The sequence below is a fragment of the Phyllostomus hastatus genome, unplaced genomic scaffold (genome assembly GCF_019186645.2).
Source record: "Phyllostomus hastatus isolate PE091 unplaced genomic scaffold, TTU_PhHast_1.1 phas_contig_40, whole genome shotgun sequence".
NCBI classification, from domain to species: Eukaryota; Metazoa; Chordata; class Mammalia; order Chiroptera; family Phyllostomidae; genus Phyllostomus; species Phyllostomus hastatus.
Genome location: NW_025333872.1, coordinates 94218668 through 94241495, shown reverse-complemented (window position 1 = coordinate 94241495; position 22828 = coordinate 94218668). Strand labels below are relative to the sequence as shown.

Here is a 22828-nt window from a genome sequence, read left to right as displayed (position 1 = left end):
TAAGGAATTCCCGGAATAGGAATTCCAATTGTCTTTTTTTTTTTTCTTAGAGAACGTTGGTGTGAGAACCCTATACGCACAACTCCACGCGCTCACTAACCTTGAACGCCCCCAATCACGTAACATTCGGTCAATTCTGCATGTTAAAAACTACTTGTCATTTTTCCTGGGACCTGTCTCCCGAGGTCAGCACGGTTCTGGGTGTCGCTACCCACCGTCGGGTTCTGAAGCGCCACTCGTGTGGCGGGCATGCGTCTGAACCGAAACCCTGCTCTCTGCACCACTGCTGGCGGTTGGCTTTCTGGAGCAAAGAAGGAAGCCGAGAACTGGGCGGATTCCCAGCACCGCGGGCAGCTGTCATGGGAGTCCCTTTACCCTGCGTTCCCGACTGCTCGTCACAGGTTTCTGCTCTCAAACCCGCCTCCTCTGCGGTGGGGGAGAAGAGGTTACGCAGAAAAGCACATCTGGATGAAGAAATCTTCGCTTCCGTGGTCCAAGTGCCCCCTCAGCATGCTGGCCAATCACTGAGCTGCCCCGAGCCCATTGTCCACTTGCTTCCTTTCTCCCTCTAACGCTTTCACGGGTCGTGTTGTGTGTTTGATTTGGTCGGAGAGGAAAAAAACGGTCTAGACAAAGCACTTACTACAGACGGTATGCTAATCACCTGGGGCCAGGAACGACCGCTCTGCTCAAGGGTTCTCTGCTTATCTCATGGGCCATCCATGCCTTTGTCTTTGATCGGTTTTCAGGTGAACTGAGACAATGGGGCGGTTTTGTTTCGTCTCGAGTGCCAGATTTAAATAATCGGCAGTGTGTCTTGCGAGTGGCAGTGAGAGATGGTTCTGAAAACGCAGAGGTCTGAGCGACAGAGAGTGGGACCCCTGGCAAGATGGTCACTGCCGCCCCGATGTCAGCATCACGTACGGGAGTTCCCTGGTGGCGGCAGGGGTGGCAGAGTCACGGGACGCGGTGAGATCTTGCCAGTCAACTACTTATTAGCAAAACTGTATCTGCTCCAAATGATACTCTAGACCTTATAGCATTATTTTTAGAATGTAGAACAGTATAGTGATGTCTTTTTTAAATGATTTAACAGGCGAGAGTGGTGTTGGAGACACACAGAAAAACGTAAGTAAAAGATAAACCTGACGATACATATGGAGAAGCAAACCGAGAAACACTTGTTCTGGGGTTTTGGAGGTAAAGGGACATGTGGTCCTTCCCCTCCTGAATCCTGGAGCCGCAGCCGGGCAGACCTAAAGCAAATATTCATCGTGTTGCAACAGTGAGGACCAACCTCAGCGCCGGGGTGAGTCTTCCCGTTTGTGCTTCCACCAGGTATGCGGAGTGAGGGAAGAAAAGGGTTCACAACTTCCCTGGAAAAGGGGACGGACAGAGTGTAAGACCTGGCTGGAGCGGCGCCCCAGGGCAGTACCGAGGACAGTACCAGCTTACCGGGCACGCACGTCTGAGACAGGATGCATAAGTCTCGAGCGGCTTTGAGCTCAGGGTCAAGCTAATGGCAAAGGCTCCAGAACCCAGAGAGTGTGGACACCGTCTCCCGCATGGTCAAGGTCAACACCTGCGCACGTAAGTCAACCCCAGGGCTCACACGGGGAACGGACGGCCCAGTGGCTTGGCTGACCTAGCTGCAGCTGCTCTTTTTTAAACCCGGTGCCAGCCGGCCAGGGCCGGCTCTTACTGGTCCCCACCACCTCTCCGTGCGATCCCTTCCTTTCCGCACCAGCCTCCAGGTGGCGCACCGAAAAACCATCCCGACCTGCGAACGCAGACAAAATGAAGAAACACCGCGTACACGCATACATTGAACAGCCATTTAAAATTCGACGGGAGAGGACTTATTAGGCACGCTCCGCTAACTCCCTTTTCTAAAACCCGCACGCCGACTCCCATGGGCAGTGTCCCGCACCCCCGAGAGGGAACCTGAACTGCGCGAGTCCGGAAGGAGACGTTTCTCGGTGGCTGCAGCGTCACCTTGCTGCACGCGAGGCAGGACTCGCGCACACGGCACGAGTGACAGGTAGGGGTGTCTTCTCAGCGTGCCCTAGGCAGGGGTGGCTTTTGACCGGGGGGGGGGGGGGGGCGAGGCCCCGGGGCCTGTCTCTGCATGGCGATGCCAGAGGGAAGAAGGCGCACGTTCCACGAGGGCGCTGTCCGGGGCTCCCACTCAGGTTTCCGCCAGCGGGTCGAACACCTCCAGCACTGTCCTCTTGTCCTCGTCGCTGACGGCGGCCCAGGGACCCAAGTCTTTTTGCCTGGGCTCCGGCGGCGGCCCCGCCTCGGCAGCTGAGCCGCTGAGTTGCGGTGGGGCTGTGTGCACCCTTCCGAGGTTCCTGGTCCCCGCGTCCAGGGGGTCAGAGCTCTTGGAGAGCCAGGTGTTGTTCAGCAGGCTGGGGTGGTGGAGAAGGCTCCAGAAGGGGTCCTGACAGCCGCCCAGAAGGGGGGCCGCCTCTGGCTTCGGCCCCTTGGGGCCGTGGGTCTCGGGGCTTGCAGCTGACGAAGGGCCCGGGAAGGCCGGCTGTGGAAAGGGCGAGCCCCGGTCAGGCTGGTGCGCAGGGGGGCCGCCGAGCCCCTGGAGCAGCTGGCTGTGTGTCTGCAGAACCTGCAGGTGGAAGGCCGCGGGGGCGGACTTCTTCCTCCTCGGGGGCGCCTGGGGCGCAAGGGGCGGGGCTTCCAGGAGGGAGGCCACGGTGGCGGCGGGGGCCTCATCCTCGGCTGGCTTTTCCACGCCGGGCCCCCTCTCGGCACCTTTCCCAGGATGCAGCGTTCTCGGTTTGGGGACAGGAGGGGCTGCCACGAGAGGAGGGGCTTCGGGGCTCGTCTCGGGGGGCCCAATCGTAAAGTGGACCGGCTGTTGCCCCTGTGGTTCTTCCGGTGACGTGGGCTGAGAAAAGGCACGACAGAGCAAGTCAGTCGCCGGTGGCGGGGGAGGTGGGAGGGAGCTCAGCACTCGGAGGGTGTCAGCCAGGAGCAGGGAGGAGCGAAGCGGAACATTCTAGCAAATCTGAGATTTGAGAATGTCGGGGATGCAGAAGAAGTGCGGCCAGGAACGAGAGAGCACGGCAGAGGCGCGCACACACACTGATCCAGGCGTACCCGCAGGTCCGAAGCAATGGGAGCGGAGACTTGAAAACCAGGGCCGCAGTGAATAATAACCTGAGACAGGTTTTCCTTTGTCACCTTGGGCAACGGGGCAATCCGCTCTCCTTATTGAGAGCTAACCACTCCGCGTCTCTCCATTTGAGGCCTCGGCTTTAATAATTCACAGGGAAGTCAAGCACTGTATTTTGCCGTGTACAATACGCACTTGTTTTTGGCCCAAACTTTCAGGAAAAAAAAACTTTCGTTTTAATTTTGTAATTCAGCTATTTATTTATTTGTACTTAGATACTTGTTTTTTTATTATAAAGGATTTTTAGCATTTATTTTGAACATAGGGTACAAGAAATTTTATGTAACAAATAACTACATAACATGAGAACAGATACAAGGTGTTTCAAGTACTACTTTTGTGTAAGAAGCATCTTTATTTTTTTCCCGTCAAAAATCTGGGCAGCCCTCGCTGGTATGGCTCAGTGGACTGAGTGCCAGCCTGCAAACCCAAGGGTCACTGGTTTGATTCCCAGTCAGGGCACACGCCTGGGTTGTGGGCCAGGTCCCCCCAGTGGGGGATGCACGAGAGGCAATCACATATTGATGTTTCTCTCTTTCTCTTCCTCCCTACCATCTCCTCTCTTATAAATATAAATAAAAAATTTTTAAAAGACAAAATGAAATTGTTTAAAAAAATTTTGGGCAAAAACGTGTGTACTATACACGGCAAAATATGGTATGTTCCAGGATTAGGCTAATTAAAGGATTAAGGGATACCCTTGCTCCTTGAATCTTGGTATGTAGATACAGAAGAATGGAAAGTTTCACAGAGACTCTTTCCGTCCTCGGTTCTAATCCAGAACCGCCCCAGAGACAAAAAACGGCACAGTGCGGAGGAAGCTTTGGTACCAAAGCAGCTACTACGGAACAGCTTCGGCCTCTCAGTGTTTCCTTTGGTTCTTTAGGAAACAACAGCGAACACAGTCCCTTCTCCAGCAGTCTCTGCCTGCCGCTCTTGTGTAGCCGGCTGGGAAAACGAATCGGTTTCGCCCCTGGCTTTTAAGAGAGAAGGCAAAACAAGGACGGAGGAAAGGGAGGAAAAACGGCAGATGCAAGGAGCCGAGGTGGACAGAGGAGAGAGCGAGCTCGGTGTGAATGCCGCGGCGCCGGGGCCGCGGCGCCCGCGCCCACCGGTGGGAAAGCAGCACTCATCTGTCGCGACCAGCCAGGGTTACCGAGCGTCCGGCACCAGGACACTGAGGTCAAACGGGAGATCCAGATGCCTCTAGAGGTGCCAGTCTCTGGGCCGCTACGGTCCTGACAAACTCATGTCTCTGCAGCAGCAAGCAAGGCTGAGCAGCTTGAGAGCGAGAGCAGAACACAATCTGCAAGAAAAGTCGTGGCGAGAAAAGCTGTGGACCCCCCCGCCTCCGAGGCCGGCACCGCTCCTCTAGGGGCCGGTCAGTGTTCTTCCGCTGCAGACACCACCTGTCCGGGTGTGCCCGGGTGAGACCGCACGCACAGGACGGAACACACACACACACACACACACACACACACACACAGGACTGGAGTGCTTAGAATCAGGCGGCCACAGTTCCATGTGGGGGCTCAACCCGGATGCACAGAAAGGGTGACACCTCCGAGCTGTTCCTGCCACGGTGACACATTCCTGATTTTTCTGCTCAGCTGCAGCCAGGGACACGGAGGAGGAGCAACTGCCAAGCACGCCCCTCAAGGATGGGGCCGTAGCAGGGGCCCGTGACTGTTTACGGAGAGACAGACTCCACGGAGACGGGACTCTTACCCAACCAGACTCAGGAGTAAGAGGCTGACCTGACCAGTTCTTACCTTCCCGGTCCTCCTCAAGGTTGGCTTCTTGATGGCAGGGACTCTGGGCGCTGGCCGACGGGGCAGGGGCGGGGCCGCCCCTGCAGTGGGCTCTGGTTTGGAAGACCCCTGGTCCCTCAGGGCCGTGGCGTCTAGGGCTTCTCCTGGCGCGCCTGGAACACACAAGCACGTGGCGGAAGTGTGCAGTTGGCTGTGTGGTGTGATCTCTGTGCAGGCCATGGCCTGAAGGTGCTTTACTAATGCTGTGTGTTTCCTTGTTTCTTAAAGTTTTTTTTAAAGATTTTATCCATTTATTTTCAGAGAGGGAAGGGGGGGGGGAGAGAGAGAGAGAGAGAGAGAGAGAGAGAGAGAGAGAGAGAGAGAAACATCAATGTGTGGTTGCTGGGGGCCGTGGCCTGCAACCCAGGCATGTGCCCTGACTGGGAATCGAACCTGCAGTACTTTGGTTTGTAGTCTGTGCTCAGTCCACTGAGCTACGTCAGCCAGGTGTTTCCTTATTTCTTAAAAAGATGATGTTGGAGGGTTGTCAGGACAACCAGCTAGGTTCTGCCCCCGGCTTCTCTTGCCCCCCTCCCAAGAGGGATGGTGAGCTGAGTCTGTGGGTGGTCTTGGTGGGGGATCAGTGACACCTTGGCATCACACACAAAAACTTATGTGTATGTGCATTTCTCACGGGAGATGATCTATAACTCCTCAAAATCTCTGCAGGGCCCACGACCAAGGGAAGGTTAAGTTCAGGCGCCAGGTTGATTTCAAACCTCAAACCTCTCCTAACCTCTACATCCATAGAATTTTCTTTAAAAAAAAATAGCAATATGACTCACATACCATAAGATATACCCTTTTCAAGGTTACAGCGAGTGGTTTTTAGTGTGCTCACAAAGTCCTGCGGCCGTCACCACGTCCGACCCCAGAACATCTGGGGCGCCCACAGGAGACCATACCGGGAGGCCCACGGCCCGCCCTCCCCATGCCCCCCTCCCTCCAGCCCTGCAAACGCCGTAACTCTCTGTCTCTGCAGATCTGCCTATTCTGTGTACTTCATACACATGGGACGTGTGCACGTGTGTGTGTGTACACACAACACACTGTTTTCAAGATTCACCCACAGCACAGCAGGTATTAGTATTCCATTCTTTTTTATGGCTGAATAATTTCCCACTGGATAGTCACACTCTATTTTAGCCATTTCACAGTTGATGGACACTTGAGTGGTTATATACAAACTGTAGTTATATTTTTAAAATAAAAAATAAGCATTTATTTTAAAATAAACTTAAATAGGCCCTGGCTGGTGTGGCTCAGTGGATTGAGCGCTGGACTGTGAACCGAAAGGTCACTGGTTAGACTCCCAGTCAGGGCACATGTCTGGGTTACAGTCCAGCTCCCCAGTAAGGGGCACGTGAGAGGCAACCACACATCGATGTTTCTCTCCCGGTCTCCCTCCCTTACCTTCTTTCTAAAAATAAATACATACAAGCTTTAAAAAAGTAAAATAAAATAAATTTAAATAAGAAACCACTTGTGATGACGTTGTCCTGCTGGTGTTCTGCACCCTCGCCACCAATGCCCAACCTCCCACGTTACGTGGAGACCCCAAATCGGGGAGACGCCCCGATTAACCACAGACCCAGGGACGGGGATCGCACGTGGCTTTCCAGAGGGCACGACCTCTCCTTTCCAGAACCGCACGTTAGTGACGGCGGCTCTGCATGCACGACGGAGATTCCAGGGTAAAACAGGGTCCATGGGGTTTGAGCGAAGTCACAGCAGGGACACGGGCAGGCAGCGTGCCCGCCAGCCGAGCGCCTGCAAGTGCTGGCGGTCTCCAAAGTGGATTTCGTGTCTCCGACGTGGATGTGTTCCCAACCACCTCTTCCAACTGCAGAATGAGTCAGTGCCCGGGGCATTAACCTCTTCCAAAATTCACTTTGCTTATTTCAATCTCTGCCTTAAGCGCTGCTTAATAATCCTGGGACGCCTTTTACATACGTACTGAATTTTAAACGCATAACTTTAAATGGACAATAAATCTGAGTAATGGACTTCTACAAAATGTCGCTAACGGGCGCTTTCATTGAATTCTGCCTTTAGGGGAAAAAAAAGTTACTTTCTCTCCCCAGCGCTTTCAGGAGGAAGATGGCAAGGAAAGGGGAGTAGGTGTTTCTCCCTGGGAGGACAGCCCGGGGACACCTACCTCCTCTGGCTTCCAGGAGACACCGGATTGCTGCTTCCGCCTCCTGAGCGTTGGTAGTTTTGATCTGCTTGACGTTGTAGGGTTTGCTTATCCCAGTCCTCGCTTTGGGCTTGAGGACAGAACGAGGGAGAGGAGCGCGTTAACACAGGCAGGAAGACAGCCGCGCCCGGCCGGCCGGTTCACCCACCCCTGATGTGTACCCAGGGGTTCCATCGAACGGTGATGAAAACCCAGTCCTGTCTGAGCCTGTCCTCCCCCGGGCACTCACACTCCAAGAGGAGCAGGGGCAACAGTGTTCAGGGCAGGGGCCCTCATCTCCCAAGGTGGGTGGGTTTCAGGCTTTTGCAAAATATGGACCAGCCATCCGCTCACTTTGTTTCAAGAACCAGGCAAGAGCCACAAAGCGCATCAAACTCGGCCCAGCTGGGTTATAGAAACACCTTCCAGATAGGTTTACTGGAAAGTGCCTTTTCCGCCTCTTCACCCAAACCTCTGGGTCCCCTTTGATGACCTGCCTTCTTTCCTGTAAACCCCAGATGAGCCGTCAGCCGCCTGCTCCTGCTGCGGCCGAGCGAGCACCTGACCCGGCTCTTGCGCCCTCCTGGGCTGCGCGAGCTCCCACCCCGCACCCGGCTTCTCTGCCCTCACCGCGCGACCCCTTTGACCTTCACTATAGCCTTGCAGCTCAGTGCCACCCTCCAGAACTCTCCGCCGCTAAAACCCGACCAATTTAATGATTACTGCTGGGTACGGCGTTATTCAGGCCCACGGGACCTTTTTTTAAAGTCTTTTCTCTCAGTTACCCTGACTGCAGGATGATCATAATTTTGTCCAGACAAAGGATCTAAACTTTTCCTGTTTTCCCTTCTACCAAGCACTGCTCTACACGCCAAGGTCAAAGTCAGGCATCGGAAGAGGGAGAAGCAGGTGAGCCTGGAGACCGACAAGCCTGCCTCGCAGGGACACTTGGATTTTTCACCAACGTGATTGCTCCCCAGTGCCCTGCACGACCATTTCAAAGCCCGTAAAAGTTCAGGGGTTCAGGGGCGCACTGGTGGCAGGGGGAAGGTTAAAGAGACAGCCATCAGTACATTCATGGGGAAAGGGCCGATCCCAAGTGGTTGCAGGGGCTGCGGCGGGGGGGCCGCGGCGGGGGCGGGGCCCCGGGGCCAAGCCCGTGGGGCTGAGACGTCCGGGCTTCGCTTGGAGCCCAGCACGGAACTCACCGCCTGCTGAGGCGCTCCCGGCAGGAGCTTCGCTGTCGGCAGAATCGAGTACTGCCCGTGGGTGCCGGAGGAGATGGACACGTCCGAGGCCGACTTTTTCACCATGAAGCCCGCTGTAAAAACCAACAAGGACAGGCTCCGTCTCAGGGATGTCGCTGACGCTTCCCGGCAGCAGGTTCCCAGCCAGCGGACAGCAAGGCGGGCTGGGCGGGCTGGGAGGCCAGAGAGGCCGGCAGGGTCTGGGCATGCGCGGGCCTGGGGCCTCCACCGGGGCCTCAGAGTGCTGGCGATTCTCTAACAGCTGCTTCCTGTCAGGGGAGAGGCTGCGGAAAAGCATTTTCTTTCTTTTTTAAAAAATTGAATCTTGCCTTGGCTGGTGTAGCTCAGTGGATTGAGCATGGGCTGTGAACCAAAGCATTGCAGGTTCGATTCCCAGACAGGGCACATGCCTGGGTTGCAGGCCACGGCCCCCAGCAACCACACATTGATGTTTCTCTCTCTCTCTTTCTCCCTCCCTTCTCTCTCTAAAAGTGAATAAATAAAATCTTTAAAAAAAAATTGAATCTTGCCCTGGCTGGCATAGCTCAGTGGATTGAGCGCGGGCTGTGAACCAAGGCATCGCAGGTTCAATTCCCAGCCAGGGCACATGCCTGGGTTGCAGGCCACGGCCCCCAGCAACTGCACATTGATGTTTCTCTCTCTCTTTCTCCCCCTCTTCCCTCTCTCTAAAAAAAAAAAAATAAATAAAAATGAAATCTAGAAAAAAACTATTATTAAAAAAAATTGAATCTTTATTGTACTTTTCCCCCCCTTGCCATTTAGTCCCCTTGGAAATGCATTATTTCCATGTGAATGTTAGCCTACTACCCTGGGGGTTCACACCAGATACAAAGGTCAATCCGTTTTGAGTTGTTTAAAATGTACTACTGTTACTAAGGCCAAATTTTTCAACTGTTCTGAGGACAAGGTCTAAAAAACCCCGAAGCAGGGGAATCGTCTGTTCAATTATACTCACAGCTACTAGGAACCAATCACGGTCTACAACATTAAACGACACAGACACTGGGTGAAAACACGTGACCGAAGGAAAAGGACACTGATTTTGTAAACATCGTGAAAATAAAAAATTGCCTCTAAATGTGTATCTATGTCATTGTCAAAAGGCTGGAAATCTTGTTTAACAGCTATGATCTCTAGGTAGTCAGGCGAAATTAAAAATTTAATTATTCAGCCCTGGCTGGTGTAGCTCAGTGGATTGAGCTCAGGCTGCGAACCAAAGTGTCACAGGTTCGATTCCCAGTCAGGGCACATGCCTGGGTTGCAGGCCATGGCCCCCAGCAACCGCACATTGATGTTTCTCTCTCTCTCTCTTTCTCCCTCCCTTCCCTCTCTAAAAACAAATAAATAAAATCTTTTAAAAAATTTTAATTATTCATATTTATATTTGTAAAGTTTCCACAAAAATCATTAACATTTAAAATTTTTATACGGATTTCATTTTCTGCGTGTCAACTCAGGAAAGTGAAAAACGTGCGTAAAAACGCCGTGTGCGTCTGGCTGGCCGTCGGTCGCCACTGAGACATGGACAGAGCCTAGCCGGTGCGGAGATAAGACCGTAGCACCAACACCTGCGTCTAATCGTCACATTCCGGGGGGTGGGGGGTGGGGTTGGAGAAGCCAACAACAGCCGTAACTAGAACCTGATCAGAAGCACGTCACAACCTTACTGTCCGGTCACTAACAGAAGCTCGATGGGCTGACCATCGTGTTTTGGGGAGCCAGGAAGAGCAGCGGTCTGCGAGGGGCCCCAGGGCCGGGAGGAGCTCGGCTGCAGGTCCCGGGAAGAACGCCGGGGACGCCCAGGCCTGGACTCGTGGGCAGGAAGACGCCCGGGGAGAGGCGGGCGTGCGTTCACCCTGCGCATCGTCGTCGGGGCACCTGGGTTTGCTCCGTGGTGGAGAGTCAGGGGAGAGGGCTCCGAAAGACGCTGTGGGGCGGGGGTGGCAAAGGCGCTAACAACCCCCCCCCCCGTGGCTCAGTGCGGACCCCGGTTTTCCGTGCTCTGAGGTGTGGAGCAGAAAGCAGCCTAAGGAAAGCACAGCGACAGGAGGGCCAGGGGCAGCCTCACAGAGAGACCACGTCTCATGGGCCACGAGACACGCAGCCGCATCCCTGGTATCGGATGTGTCCTGCATTTGGCCCCGAAAGGAGCCCGCGGAGGGCGCAGGGCGGTGGGAGGGAAGGCGGGAGCTGGCTCACAGCCGTTGGTTCAGTAGCAGGAAACAGGCGGTTACGAAGCCCAGCCGGTGCGCAAGCCCCAAGCAGCGGAGTCTTACTTGGAGGGGGGGGTCTCTGCGGCGGGCGCGGCGGCGGAGGCCGACCGGGAACCGACAGAGACCTACTTGGAGAACGGTGGCGGTCCCCAACAGCTTCCAGCTCCTGCTTTAACTCCGCCAGGTCGGCGTCACCTGAGGGCACGGCGGAAGGCGGGTGAGGTGAGTGGGGGTCAGGTGCAGGTGTGCACAGGGCCACCTGTGGCGGGAGGAGCCCCCGCGGGACAGCTGGAGTGTCCCCCTGACGGCTGGCGTGGGCGGGGAAGGACACCCAGTGCCTGCCGGGAACATGCCAAGAACCCTCGGCAAGAGCCGGTGTCCAGACACGAGAGACACAGAAAACTCGCGGGGGTGTCCAGCCCTTTGGCGTCTCTGGGCCACCCCAGAAGAAGAACAGTTGTCTTGGGCCACACATTAAGTACACTGTGACATGTAATCACAAAAAAATCTCATCATGTTTTAAGTAAATTTATGGTTTTGTGTGTTGGGCCGCATGCGGCCCGTGGGCCTCAGGGTGGACACCCCCGCTGAAGGGCAGACAGGTGTGTTTCCTTCTGGAGTAACCGACAGGACATCCACCCGGACGGGAGGAGACAGCTGGAAACCACAGCCCCCCGCTGTGCGGCCCTCACTCTAAAAACAGGGCGACCGTCCGGCAAGTTGAGAATGACGTCACTCCTCTGCCCTGAGCAGCCTGCCGTCAGCGACAAGGCCCCGGCAGGGAGTGTCCCCAAGCACCCAGTGCGTCCCACACACGGTGGCCCGGGGCCTGCCACTTCACAGGCCTTCGCTGTCCTGACCTGTCGTGCCAAAGCCGGCTGCAGCCGAGAGCAGCCCGAGGAAGTGACTGCTGTGTTTTACTACGCGTGCATTCGTCACATCTAAGTTCAGAACGAAAATGTGTGACATTCAAATCTTGTATCTATATACTCAGAAAAGTAGAAAATATGCTTAAAAAACCCTGGCGTGCCATGGATTACTATGGTGCCGTAAGCCAAGATGCTCTTGGGTTTTCCCTCCCACGCAACACGGCCCGGTTCATTCTGTTTTCACTCGGACACGCCACCCCTCCAGCCCACAACTGCGCCCCGTGCGAGCGGCCAAAGGCTGAGCTGGGAGAAGTGGGGGCGTCTCCTCCCAGCGGGGATGTCTGAGCACCTGGAGGGTGAAGACCCTGCGTGCCCGCCCGCTGGCCGGGCAGCCTCCACACAGCCTGCTGCTGCAGTCCTCATGCGGAGGCGCTGCCCTCCTCACATCCGCCTCCCCTTGAGCAGTGGCCGGGACGCTGGCCACCTCTTGTCTGAGGGGCACGTCCCTTCAGCCACCCCCGCTCCAGGGCAGGAGCCCTCTGGACGAGCACTGACGGAGCGACCGGATGCACGGATGAAGGCTGTTGGTGCCCAGCGCACCTGGCTGTGCATCTCCATCACCTGGGATTCCCAGGCACCCCACCCCCAACCCACATCTCCAGGGTGGGGCTCAAAAACCTGTAAGTCCCGGCGGGCTGGGCAGCTGGGCTTCGAACCAGCTTTGGAGCCACTATCTATGAGTTGGAGGGACTTGGGGGCCTCTGCACCTCTCCCCACAGCACAACCGGGAAGCACCTTGACTCCCTTTCACCCCTGCTCTCTGTTTTTGCCCCAGCGCAAAGGGTCCCAGCACCTGGCTAAGCTCCTGCACCTGCTGGGCACAGCGCGCCTCCGACAGGAGACACAGGCCCGGCAGCCGCACGGCGTTTGTGGCTGCGGGTGGGCCTGGCGCTGAAACGGGAACCGCCTCTCTCCAGCCCAGGAGCACGCGCGGGTTTTAAACTATTCGAAAGAGTCGCCAAACCACATCATGTAGAGCCACGCAGTTCCATCCATACGACCTCCAGTCCAGTGATATGATGATGCCAATGTGCAGTAGCATCATTAATTACACACATAAAGTTACGTAATGTATAAAGTTATTACTGTGTAAGAACATAACGTTATAAGTAGGTAACACCAGACCCGTGACTCAGGACGCAGATACCGAATGTCTCTTATGAGGCTGAATGAGAAAAGTTTTGGAGAGGAAAAAAAAGACATCAAATGGAAAACCCGTTCAGCGCTGTGGCTATTTGAATACACGGGAGAAACAGGAATTATGAGTCTGGGATATTTTAGGGGCACCAAGAATTGTAAGGACAACACAGATCACTAGAGAAGATCAGCGTGCTGGTCGCTGCTGCCTTCCCCAGCCCAGTGCCTATCACCGGCCGTGACTGTGTGCTGTGGCCTCTCAGGGGGCAGGCGCGCTCGGCCGTGGCCTGATGATGCCAGATGCTGAGACAGAGAGGGAACTCGGTGCTGGGAAAACAAAGGTCCACGCTACCTTTGTAGGTTGGGTGCTGCTTCTTCTTGGTGAGCGCAGGGGACTTGCCGGGCGGTGCCGCTGCCGTGGAGCCGGAAGCGTCGGAAAGGTCGTCCCCCGCCAGGTCACTGTCTGAGACCACGGTCTGGCTTATTTCATCCAAATAGTCTTCTTCGTCTTCGAGAATATCCCCTTGGGGAAAAGTGAGTCACAGACACAGTGAGGGTGGCAGGGCACGGCCTTCCACAGGGGGCTCTGTTTCGACAGCAAGGCCTGCGGCTCCTGCAGGGACACCCCGGCACTGTGGCTTGCGGGCCACGGTGTCCCCACGTGAGCAGGGACGGGGCCCCAACTCTGTTCGTGCCTGGGACGGGGACCGAGCCCCAGGCCCTGACATCCCCGAAGGCGCTGTTTTCAAGGTGAGTTCTGACGTCTGCAGGCCTGTTTACCAGGGCACCCATCACCCTGCACACGAGCACCGCCCTGCACACCAGTGCCGCCCTGCACACGAGCACCGCCCTGCACACGAGCATCACCCTGCACACGAGCACTGCCCTGCACACGAGTGCCACGTGCACACGAGCATCACCCTGCACACAAGCACCGTCCGCCTCGTGGCTCCGGGAGAAGACGAGCACTTGGAGCGCCAGTTTGGAGAAGAACCCCTGCCTGCCCGCCTCACCATCCCACTCGAGAAGGCCTCCTGGCCGGCTCACCTTCTGACTCGTAGTCCAAGCTCGTGAAGTCGAAGTTCTCCTCCAGCAGGCAGGAGTTGGCCGTGGGCGACACGGAGGCCATGCTGTCCCGCTTCCGGGAGATCTCCTCCTGCAGACCTTTGAGCCAGTCCTTGGTCTTCGGCCGGATCTTCACTGCCCGGCCTTTCACCTGCGAGGGACAGTGCGCAGCCCCCTGAGCACGGGGCCGGGCCACCCCCACCCCGGGACCCCCAGGGCTGCTGCGTGCTCAGACTCAGGCGTCTTGAGAAAAGCGGAGTGTCCAGGCCTCCGGCGGGCTGGCATTCGGTCTCAATAAGAGTCGAACGACCACCTCCAGCTCCTCGTCCCGTGTGAATTTACACTCAGGATATCATCAGAGTGGAAGCCAGCTGAGCTGCCGGCTCGAGAACGCACACTCTAGACAGACAGACCACCGCGCGCCCACACGGAGGTGTGGCTGAGGGCGGACCCAGGAACTCGGCGGGAGCTGGACTCTAAAACTTGCTCTTTCTCCCAAATTCTGCAAGTACCCAGGGCCGGGCAGTAGACACCTCCACGAGGACACCAGAGTTAGACGCCAGCTGAAGTGTCCCAGCTCTGCCCTCCGGGGGTGCCCACGTGACCCTGGGAAGACCACGAAGAGGCCCCCACTCCACGGGTGGCCGGCGTGGCTCACCTTCATGCCGTCCACATTGAGAACGCTGAGCGCCGAGTGGCTGTCTGCGAAAGTCACCAGCATCTGCCCTTGGTTGATCCTGGGACGAAGGAAACAGGTCCGGTCAGCCCCGAGGGGTCGGGGCGGCGGCCCCGAGTCCGTGAGGTCAGCGGCCCTGCGACCCACACCCGCCCACCGGGGGGACGGCGGCCACGGTCACCTGACGAGAACGATGGTCCCATAGCTCCCCAGGGTCTGCATGAGCTCGGCGCGCACGTCCTCGGGGAACTCGGTCTGCTCCTCCGGCGTCGGCGACTGGAGGTCGACGACGACGGTGGCGTCCAGCGGGCCCTGGAAAGAGGACACTTCCTGGAACACCCGCTCCCGAGCACCCACGTCCACTTCTTGAACTTCCACCTCCACGATGGCCAGCACGGGTCTGCGTGAGACACGGAGGGAAGACGGGCAACTGTTAGCCTGGGACGGGGCCGCGGCGCAGCCCCACAGCTCCCCCGTGGACGGGGGCCACCCACGGCCCCTGCTGTGGGCCCCAGAGGCACTGCCGCCCCCACCCCCTGCCCCCGGTCCTGTCCTCCCCGACCTCAGTGCTCTCCTGACATTTTTTTTTAAACTTTAACTTGCTGACTTTTTAAAAAGATTTTATTTATTTATTTCTTAGGGAAGGAAGGGAGATAGAGACATCACTGTGCGGTTGCTGGGGGCCATGGCCTGCAACTCAGGCATGTGCCCTGACTGGGAATCGAACCTGCGACACTTTGGTTTGCAGCCCGTGCTCAATCCACTGAGCTACACCCACCAGGGCTTATCCTGACATTTTCATGGAAGGGTGAGGGGAGAGGAAACACAGCCAGCCACCAGCAAAGATTTTGCACTCGGCGATCACCAGCACGGCTACGGACACAGAGGGGTGGGCACCGTGCTCCCTGTGCTGGCGGGGGGAGGGGGTGGTCAAGTTCTTCCGGGGGCCGTTTGGCGACGTGCGTCGAGAATCTCAGAGAGGCTTGTCTCTTCTAATCTGAACTCCCGGGACTCTGCTCTAAGGAACGACCAGGGGTTCAGAGCAAGATCTGAGCGCGAGGCCGGTCCCTCCGACGCTGTGGGGAACCACCTAACTTCTCCGGGTCGGGGGCACAGTGGGTTACGATGCAGACGCAGAGGGCTCGCTGTGGGCTCATGATGCGCGATGCTCCCCGCCCCCCCGGAGCGTCCCCCACCTCCGACACCCACATGGCTCCCACTGTCTGTCCTTCAGGGCCCGGGGCCAAGGTCGGCGTGTCCGAGCGGCAGTCCCCGGCCACCGGGCATAAAACAGCACCGACCCCTCGTCTGACCCCTCAGCGCCAGGGGCAGGGCCCAGGACATACGGCCCCTCGGCAAACAGCGTTCAAATGAGTGCTTCCGAGTGCGCGCCCTGAGCTAGCACACCACAAAGTCCCTCGTGTGGAGACTTCCCGAGGTTCACTGCTAGGCGTGTGTTTTCCACCACAGGCTTCTGAAGAATTACAGGTGTCTCAAGACGGAGACCTACGGGCTGGCCACCAGCTCTCCCTCTTAATTTCTTCCCTGTGAACGCTGACGTGCATGCGCTCTTTCGGTGGCAGCCACGGGGCGATCAAACCTGCTGACACCCTGAAACGCCGTCCCCGGGGCCTTGAAGGGTGGTCTACGAGACGCGTGTCCCCCCCGAGGCCGGTCCCCGTGCACCCAGGGCTGGCAGCGCTCTGCTGCTGGGGCCCCTCCGTAGTTAACGCAGGACGCACGGGCCAACCCCACGGCCCGGAGCGTTTGAATCCCTGGAGCCCTGCCGCGTCCGTGAGACGCGAGGAAAAACACTCGTCACGGAGGAGCAGGTTGGTTCCGGGGCGCGGCATCCGCCGTGGGGCCAAACCGCGGCCACCAACGGACGAGCCGGGTGTGTGATGTCGACGGGACTGTGTCGCAAAAACGTTATGCGGCAAAAACGCGAGGCACACAACGGCGTCACTCGTGAGACTTTAAATGACAAGACACTTCGGGCTGTGTCTTTGGCACTGTCATAAGTGATGTCATTTGTGAGATGGAGTGACGGCGGAATGCACACTCGTCAGTTCCTGGTGCTGGGTGTGTGGCTGTTCGTGCTTCGCTGTTTCTTACTCTCTCTCACACACACACTCTCTCCCTCTCTCACACACACACACTCTCACACACACACACGGACTCAGACGGCGACAGCACGCTGCCCCCCGACGGGGAGCAGCAGACAGAGGAGCATGTGCCGTGGCGGCGAGGGCCATACCTGTGATCGGACGCCTGCAGCTCTGCTCGGCCGTAATACCTGAGGGTGCCGGGAGACCAGGTGTGTCTGACCTTGGAGTCCGCATCCAGGTCGTTGTCCAGGAGGTTGACTTCTCCGGCTACGCACAGGATGCGCATGGAGAGAGGCACAGACAAACACAGCGTTGTATCAGCACACAGGAACGCCGACTGCGGAGCTCGTACGGCAGAGACGGATCCCACCTGTGTCCGACTCGTCTGCTCTCACCCCTGGGGCTTGAAACTGCGCCAAGGCGGCCTTGGACTTGGGGTAAAAGATCTACTTCCACGGAGCCGTCCAGAACAGTAGACCAGCCCTGCCTGCATCTCCCCCCGCCCCAAGGGGCACAGTGGGGGGCGGGGCACAGAAGTCACACCACGGGCATCCCGTCCAGGGCTCGGGGGCGGAGCAGGTCTGCAGCCCTCCGCACAGCGGGAGAGGCTGAGGCTGAGAATACGAAGGCCTCTCAGTGCCCGGGGGCCACACAGAGGTCCACACGGAACACACTGCACCTTCTCACCCTGCAGAGGTGTGTTCCCGGCCTCGACATCTCGGCACGCATCTGGCCAGAGAAGTTCGGGAATTTATGCACACGTTTATAATAGGTGGTCTGGTCTTAGATGGACCGCACGTCCTGCCTGGGCATCCATCACTCAGCGTTCAAGGCACACTGAAGCTGATGGGTAACAAGCCCTGACTTTCCCGTGTTCCATCTGAATGGGGGCTTCAGAAGGGACAGTGTGGTCACATGGGGCAGTCTGGACGACATGCATTTGGGGGTGAGGGGGGCAGGGGAGGGGGACAGCGTGGCTTCTCTCCTGCTCCCCGCCCGCAGCCCAAGGCGGACGGGGTGGCAGGGGGCATAGCTGTGGTGCAGGGAGGGGGACCGTCCGGCCCAGGTCCACCTGCTGCTCAGTCTCTAGAAGGAGGACACAGGGGGGAAGCTCCCCCAAAGCGCAACTTCCTCAGCTTAGGGCCTAACAACTGGGGTGACGCCGTGAGGCTTTGGCTGTTTATGCGACACAGAGCACTGGGCGGAGCCAGTGGAATGCTCCCTCCCCGGGACTGAGCGCCGCGGCCCCCCAGACCCATCAGACGCGCCTGTCCCACGCACCCATCCCGTCCAAGGGGTGCCTCTTCCTCCACCACAGGACCCTGTCTGTCCAGGCGGGGGTGCGGCACTTGTCGCTGGTGTCGTAGGCCGCGGAGCCGACATCATACTTGTAGGTGGGTCCGAAGTTAATGGTGCCTTCGTGGAAGTCTTTGAAGATCTGGGGGAGGGGGAAGGAAGTTGCAGGACCACCGCAGTCCCCCGAGATTCTGTACGTCGTGCACGAAAACAAGGAGGGCCCGCTGCAGGGCGCTCGCTCCTAACAGTCGCGGAACCTGCGTTGCATTTATGAACACGTCTAATCCCGGACATGTACGTGCCTTTTAACCAGCAACGCAGGATCGAAGGCCTGACTCCCACCACTGGGTCTCCCCCGCCCCCCCTGGCACAGCGTCTGCTCGTCAGCCCCACGGGGCGGGAAGGCAAGAGGCAAGGGTGCACACTCCTGGCCTGGCCGCGCCCGCCCAGACCCACCCAGCGAGGCCTTAACCGGTGTTTGTTAACCGAACGCACGGAGGACACAGAAGCCCAGAACTGCAGGCGAACTCTCTTCTGTCTCCGTGTGGCTCTAGATGCAGCCTTGGTGCTGGGGAGACCCGGGAGCAGGGCGTGCCCTCAGTGTGTGGAGGATGTCGGCAGGAGGAAGCTATGGTGTGGTACATCCCCCCTGCCCCCTGCCCGGACCCCCTCAGCGCCCACGTCACCGGCAGGGTCGAGGGGGTGGGTGCAGAACACCCGGAGGCACGCCTGCACCTGGCCTCCCTCCGCTCACGCGTGTGACCAGCCAGCAGCATCCCCAGAGGTACTGGCAGGCACCGCACCCCAGCCCAGCCTGGGGGTGGGGGTCGCAGGGGGCCGACAGGCATCGACAGGTGCCACCAGCAGGAGCTGGAGGCTGGCTGGTGCGACCTTGCAGAAGTGAGCACAGGCCCTACACTTGATTCCTTCCAATTATGCCGCAGCCTTAGGAGACACTGAAAACCGCACATGGGTCCCGGAGGGGGGAATGTGCCCTGTTGGAGTCTGGAATAGCATCGTGGCTCTGTTACTGACCCATGTGACTTTGGATGAGTTATGGGACCCTAGCCTCAGTTTTCTTGTCTACAAAATGGGTATACCAGCCCCAGCTGGTGTGGCTCAGTGGATTGAGCGCCAGCCTGCAAACCAAAGGGTCACCTCTTTGATTCCTGGTCAGGGCACATGCCTGGGTAGCAGGCCCCATCAGGTCTCCAGTAGGGGGTGTGTGAGAGGCAACAACACACTGATGTTTCTTTCCCTCTCTTTCTCCCTCCCTTTCCCTCTAAAATAAATGAAATCTTTTTTTTAAAGATTTTATTTATTTATTTTTAGAGAGGGAAAGGAGGGAAAAAGAGAGAGAGAAACATCAATGTGCAGTTGCTGGGGGCCGTGGCCTGCAACCCAGGTATGTACCCTGGCTGGGAATCGAACCTGCGATGCTTTGGTTCGCAGCCCGAGCTCAATCCACTGAGCTACGCCAGCCAGGGCTATAAATGAAATCTTTTTAAAAATAAAAATAAAATGGGCATATCAATAATAACCAATTTGTAGGAGAGTCTCGAGAGTCAACCATACGAACTGGTGTGTAAACTGTATGTTATTAGATATTTCTCTGGTGGTTCATGGGCGAGCCCATGAGAAATGGAGACATCCACGTATTCTGAGCAGGGCCTAAAGCGTCCCTAAAGCGTGGCTCAGTGCGTCTGGAGTACGGCAGTCCCCAAGAGGCTGGCCCGGGAGTGTGAGCGGGTGGGCTTTTGCACCCAAGCTTCTCCATCCTCCCACCGAGGGGCGCTCAGAGGCGGGGTCACTCCAAGCTGCGGTGACTCACGTGAGCACAGCTACTTCCTGGTTTGACAGGGTAAGGGACACCCCACCCACGGAGCACAGGCCCTGGCGGTGGCTCCTGCAGCTGGCTGGGGTGCCTGCGGTGTGCTTTTGTAGAGCAACGGCACCCTCCACCCCCCGCCACGAGAGGACACCCAGCCCAAACACAGCCCGCTTGGAGAGCGGCAGGAGGTGTGTGTGTGTGAAGAGACCCTCGCATTTCTCCAGCTTCGGGGGCCACACGCGTGTCCTACAACGTCACGGCCCTTGTGCAGTCCACTCCCGGAACCCGTTTGCTGGACAGGAGCACGCACGCTGAGGGGGTCGTTCCCCACTGGAGCGGCTGCTACAGTTGCTTTAGGAGCACCACTTACTTTTCCACTGGACTTCTGCAGCTGCAGCTGATCAAATTCCAGAAGTTTCTTCCAGTCTTGGCGTTTCACAAAATAGAAGACTTCTTCGTACGTGAGATCAATGCGGTAGTTGAAATCGCCACACCAGAACACGTAGTCGTGAGAAAAGATGTTTCTCCCCTGCGTCGTAAAGGAGGTCACGGTCATTCCGGCCCGTCTCGCAGGGAGGGTGGCGGGGGTGGGGGGGGGGAAGACCTCCCCACGCAGGGGATACAAAGATGCACTTCCTCAGAATGTTCCTTAAAAAACGTCTCCTACTAGAACATCTTACATTTCACTCAGCCCACAGACCCACTGAGGAACTTCCACACGGCTGGCTGACTTTGTGATTTTGCGCAGTGGTGTCGTTGCGTGGTTTGGGGGAAGCCCCAGCTCGGACCTGGGCCCCACGACTGTGCTCGGTCATCAGACTGTTCTCTGCGTTTATGTCTACACCCCAAGAAGGATTGCCCAAACACTTCCTGGTGCGAGGATGAGCTTTCAGGAGCTAAGTAAACTCGCTCAGGACGTGCAACTTCATAAAACTTCATGGATTCCACTCATTTCCATCCGGTGACCCTCCCTCTCCGTCTCGCCCAGTCACTCTGACCGGGAGGCCCAGGTCGCCCCCTCCACCCCCCACCAAGAATCCCACACCAGCAGCCGCTACCCATCAACCGTCTGCCAGGGCTGGGCTCTGTGCTGGGGGTGCACCTCCTCACGGCAGCCCTGGGCAGCACACGCTACTGGCTTCTTTACAGTAAAAAAGAAAAAGTTCAGAAAAGCTTGCTGAAGGCTGTCCCCGTAGAAGTATGTGACAAAGACAAAATCTGAACTTGGCTCCAGAATGGGTGTCTGTCCTACTATGTGGTGCAGCATTCCGCTCCGCCTCCCTGTCCCATGACAGCCGTCGGGGCAGAGGCTGCAGTGATCACAGCCAGAGAAGACAGTTGTCAGGGCAACGCCGCCCCATGGGCCCTTCTGCAGTGCTGGGCGAGTTCCCCCTCCTCACCGCTCGAGACAGGGGCTGCCAGCCACCGCAGCCCCCGAGCCCCCCGAAATGTGGCCAGGGCAACCGAGGGCGTTTTGCTTTGTTTCATTTTAACTGATTTACATTTAAGTAGCTATGTGTGACGGGTGGCCACTCTACCGGACAGTGCAGGTGTAGAGTATTTCCTTACAGATATGTTCACTCCTTCTGCTGTCGATGCAGGAGCTACAGCACATCTTTTACTCTGAATGTGTCCTTCAAATAGGACATGATTATTCTGAATGTACTTCAAAACAGCACTTCCTAGGGAGAAGGCTGGGCTTTTTAAAAATTACATAAAGCACACATAAAAAATATGCATCGTGTCCTACATAGTTTGGAAAATGACAGACTGCCAATTTCCCAACTCATTTGTGTCTTCTTTTAACCAGGAAACAAAAACTACAACAAGGATTATAGGAATTATTAACAAAAATGAAGGAGTTTTGCCTAGAGTGCTCGTGCAGCCTAGAGGAGACGGGATGTCAGTTTTGGGGGGTCTGGCCTCCCGTGGAAGGGCCCTGGGACCTCGTCAGCGGTGGTGCATACACCGTGGGGAGAACGGCTGGGGTCCCTCCTCACACTGCGAGGCAGGTGGTCGGCACCAGGCTGGAGGTGTGCGGGCCACAAGCTTGCACAGAACGGAGAACTTCAAATCTGAACTTGAACAGGAAAACCTGGTGGCTTCAGGATGAAAACCTCCAAATCACCACTAGAGGGCAGCACGATGCATGTTACTGGCGACTGGGTGACCAGATGGGCAATGCAGGGCCTCTGAGCCAAAAAAACATTCACTATTTTCTAAAACGGGCCATCTTCTCGGAGCCACAGCAGGACATGTGCCAGGACTGTGACTCTCAAGAAAACCGAGTCTCGTGCTGCGAGGGTTCAAACGTTCCTCACCAGCCTGGACAAAGCAAGGACAGATTCCCTTCCCCACTCCACACACTTGAATTAGACAGAAAGTCAGAAAACGCAGTGGAAAATGCAGCGTACGCGGGGGCACTGGAGAGACGTCTGAAGATGGGGACCGAGCCTCCAGGCGGACGCCCCGGGCTTGCCTCCCTCCCCAGCACGCAGTCCCCAAGAGCTGGGGCCCTGTGCTGGTGCGCCCCCTGCTCCCCGCAGTGCCCGCCCAGAGGCGCAGCTGAGACACCCACCCGGGGGCGGGGCTGGACGGAGCCCCGAGGACCACCCCCAGCGCCGCCCCCAGCACCGCCCGCGCTCACCATGGGGAAACTCAGCTTCTGCGTGATCTCCCTGTAGTCCTCGTTCCTCTCCTTCACCTGGGACTGCCCGGCCGTCAGGTGGCTGCACACGAAGCAGAGGCTGGTGCTGTGGAACTGGAAGCGGATGCCCACGGCCCCCTTGTTCCCAGCCTTGCCTCCCATGCCCGTCTTCACCGTGTCGATCGCCACGTCCCTGCAACACACAACGAGCGCGTGCTTCTCAGCGGCTCCAGGGAAACGCGCCTGCGCGGAGAAGAGCCGGGCTGCCCCTGACGCCGCGGTCCCTCCCGACCTCTTCCGTGTGCTGCTGTCCGCAGCTGCCCCCCCCACCCCTCCCGCCCCGGGTTGGCAGCCGCACCGCCGGAGGGCTCTGCACTCACAAAAGCACTCCACAAAGAGGCCCCGAGGCCGACCCACCTCCATCCTTGCTTGCCGTTCTGGGTTCTCGCTGCCAGCAGAGACAGCACAGACCCCACCA

General features: G+C 57.4%; 1 protein-coding gene across 8 annotated transcripts in view; it reads right to left on the bottom strand.

The window, feature by feature from the left end:
- Positions 1 to 1821: 1821 nt before the first annotated feature.
- SYNJ2 (synaptojanin 2) overlaps positions 1822 to 22828 on the bottom strand; it is a 79691-nt gene continuing 58684 nt past the window's right edge. For 5 of the 8 annotated variants that reach the window (XM_045844105.1, XM_045844106.1, XM_045844112.1 and 2 more), the window contains 13 exons: positions 22351 to 22543; positions 20074 to 20232; positions 17858 to 18014; positions 16726 to 16843; positions 14650 to 14868; positions 14451 to 14529; positions 13775 to 13943; positions 13080 to 13250; positions 10725 to 10856; positions 8389 to 8501; positions 7163 to 7271; positions 4966 to 5117; positions 1822 to 2905 (listed from right to left, as the gene is read on the bottom strand). In XM_045844105.1, coding sequence (XP_045700061.1) covers positions 2189 to 2905; positions 4966 to 5117; positions 7163 to 7271; positions 8389 to 8501; positions 10725 to 10856; positions 13080 to 13250; positions 13775 to 13943; positions 14451 to 14529; positions 14650 to 14868; positions 16726 to 16843; positions 17858 to 18014; positions 20074 to 20232; positions 22351 to 22543 — 2488 coding nt within the window. In that variant the 3' untranslated portion in view covers positions 1822 to 2188. Of the gene's footprint in view, positions 2906 to 4355; positions 4500 to 4965; positions 5118 to 7162; positions 7272 to 8388; positions 8502 to 10724; positions 10857 to 13079; positions 13251 to 13774; positions 13944 to 14450; positions 14530 to 14649; positions 14869 to 16725; positions 16844 to 17857; positions 18015 to 20073; positions 20233 to 22350; positions 22544 to 22828 lie in introns of those variants that run through there. The other 3 variants (XM_045844109.1, XM_045844108.1, XM_045844111.1) reach the window with 3 other exon arrangements.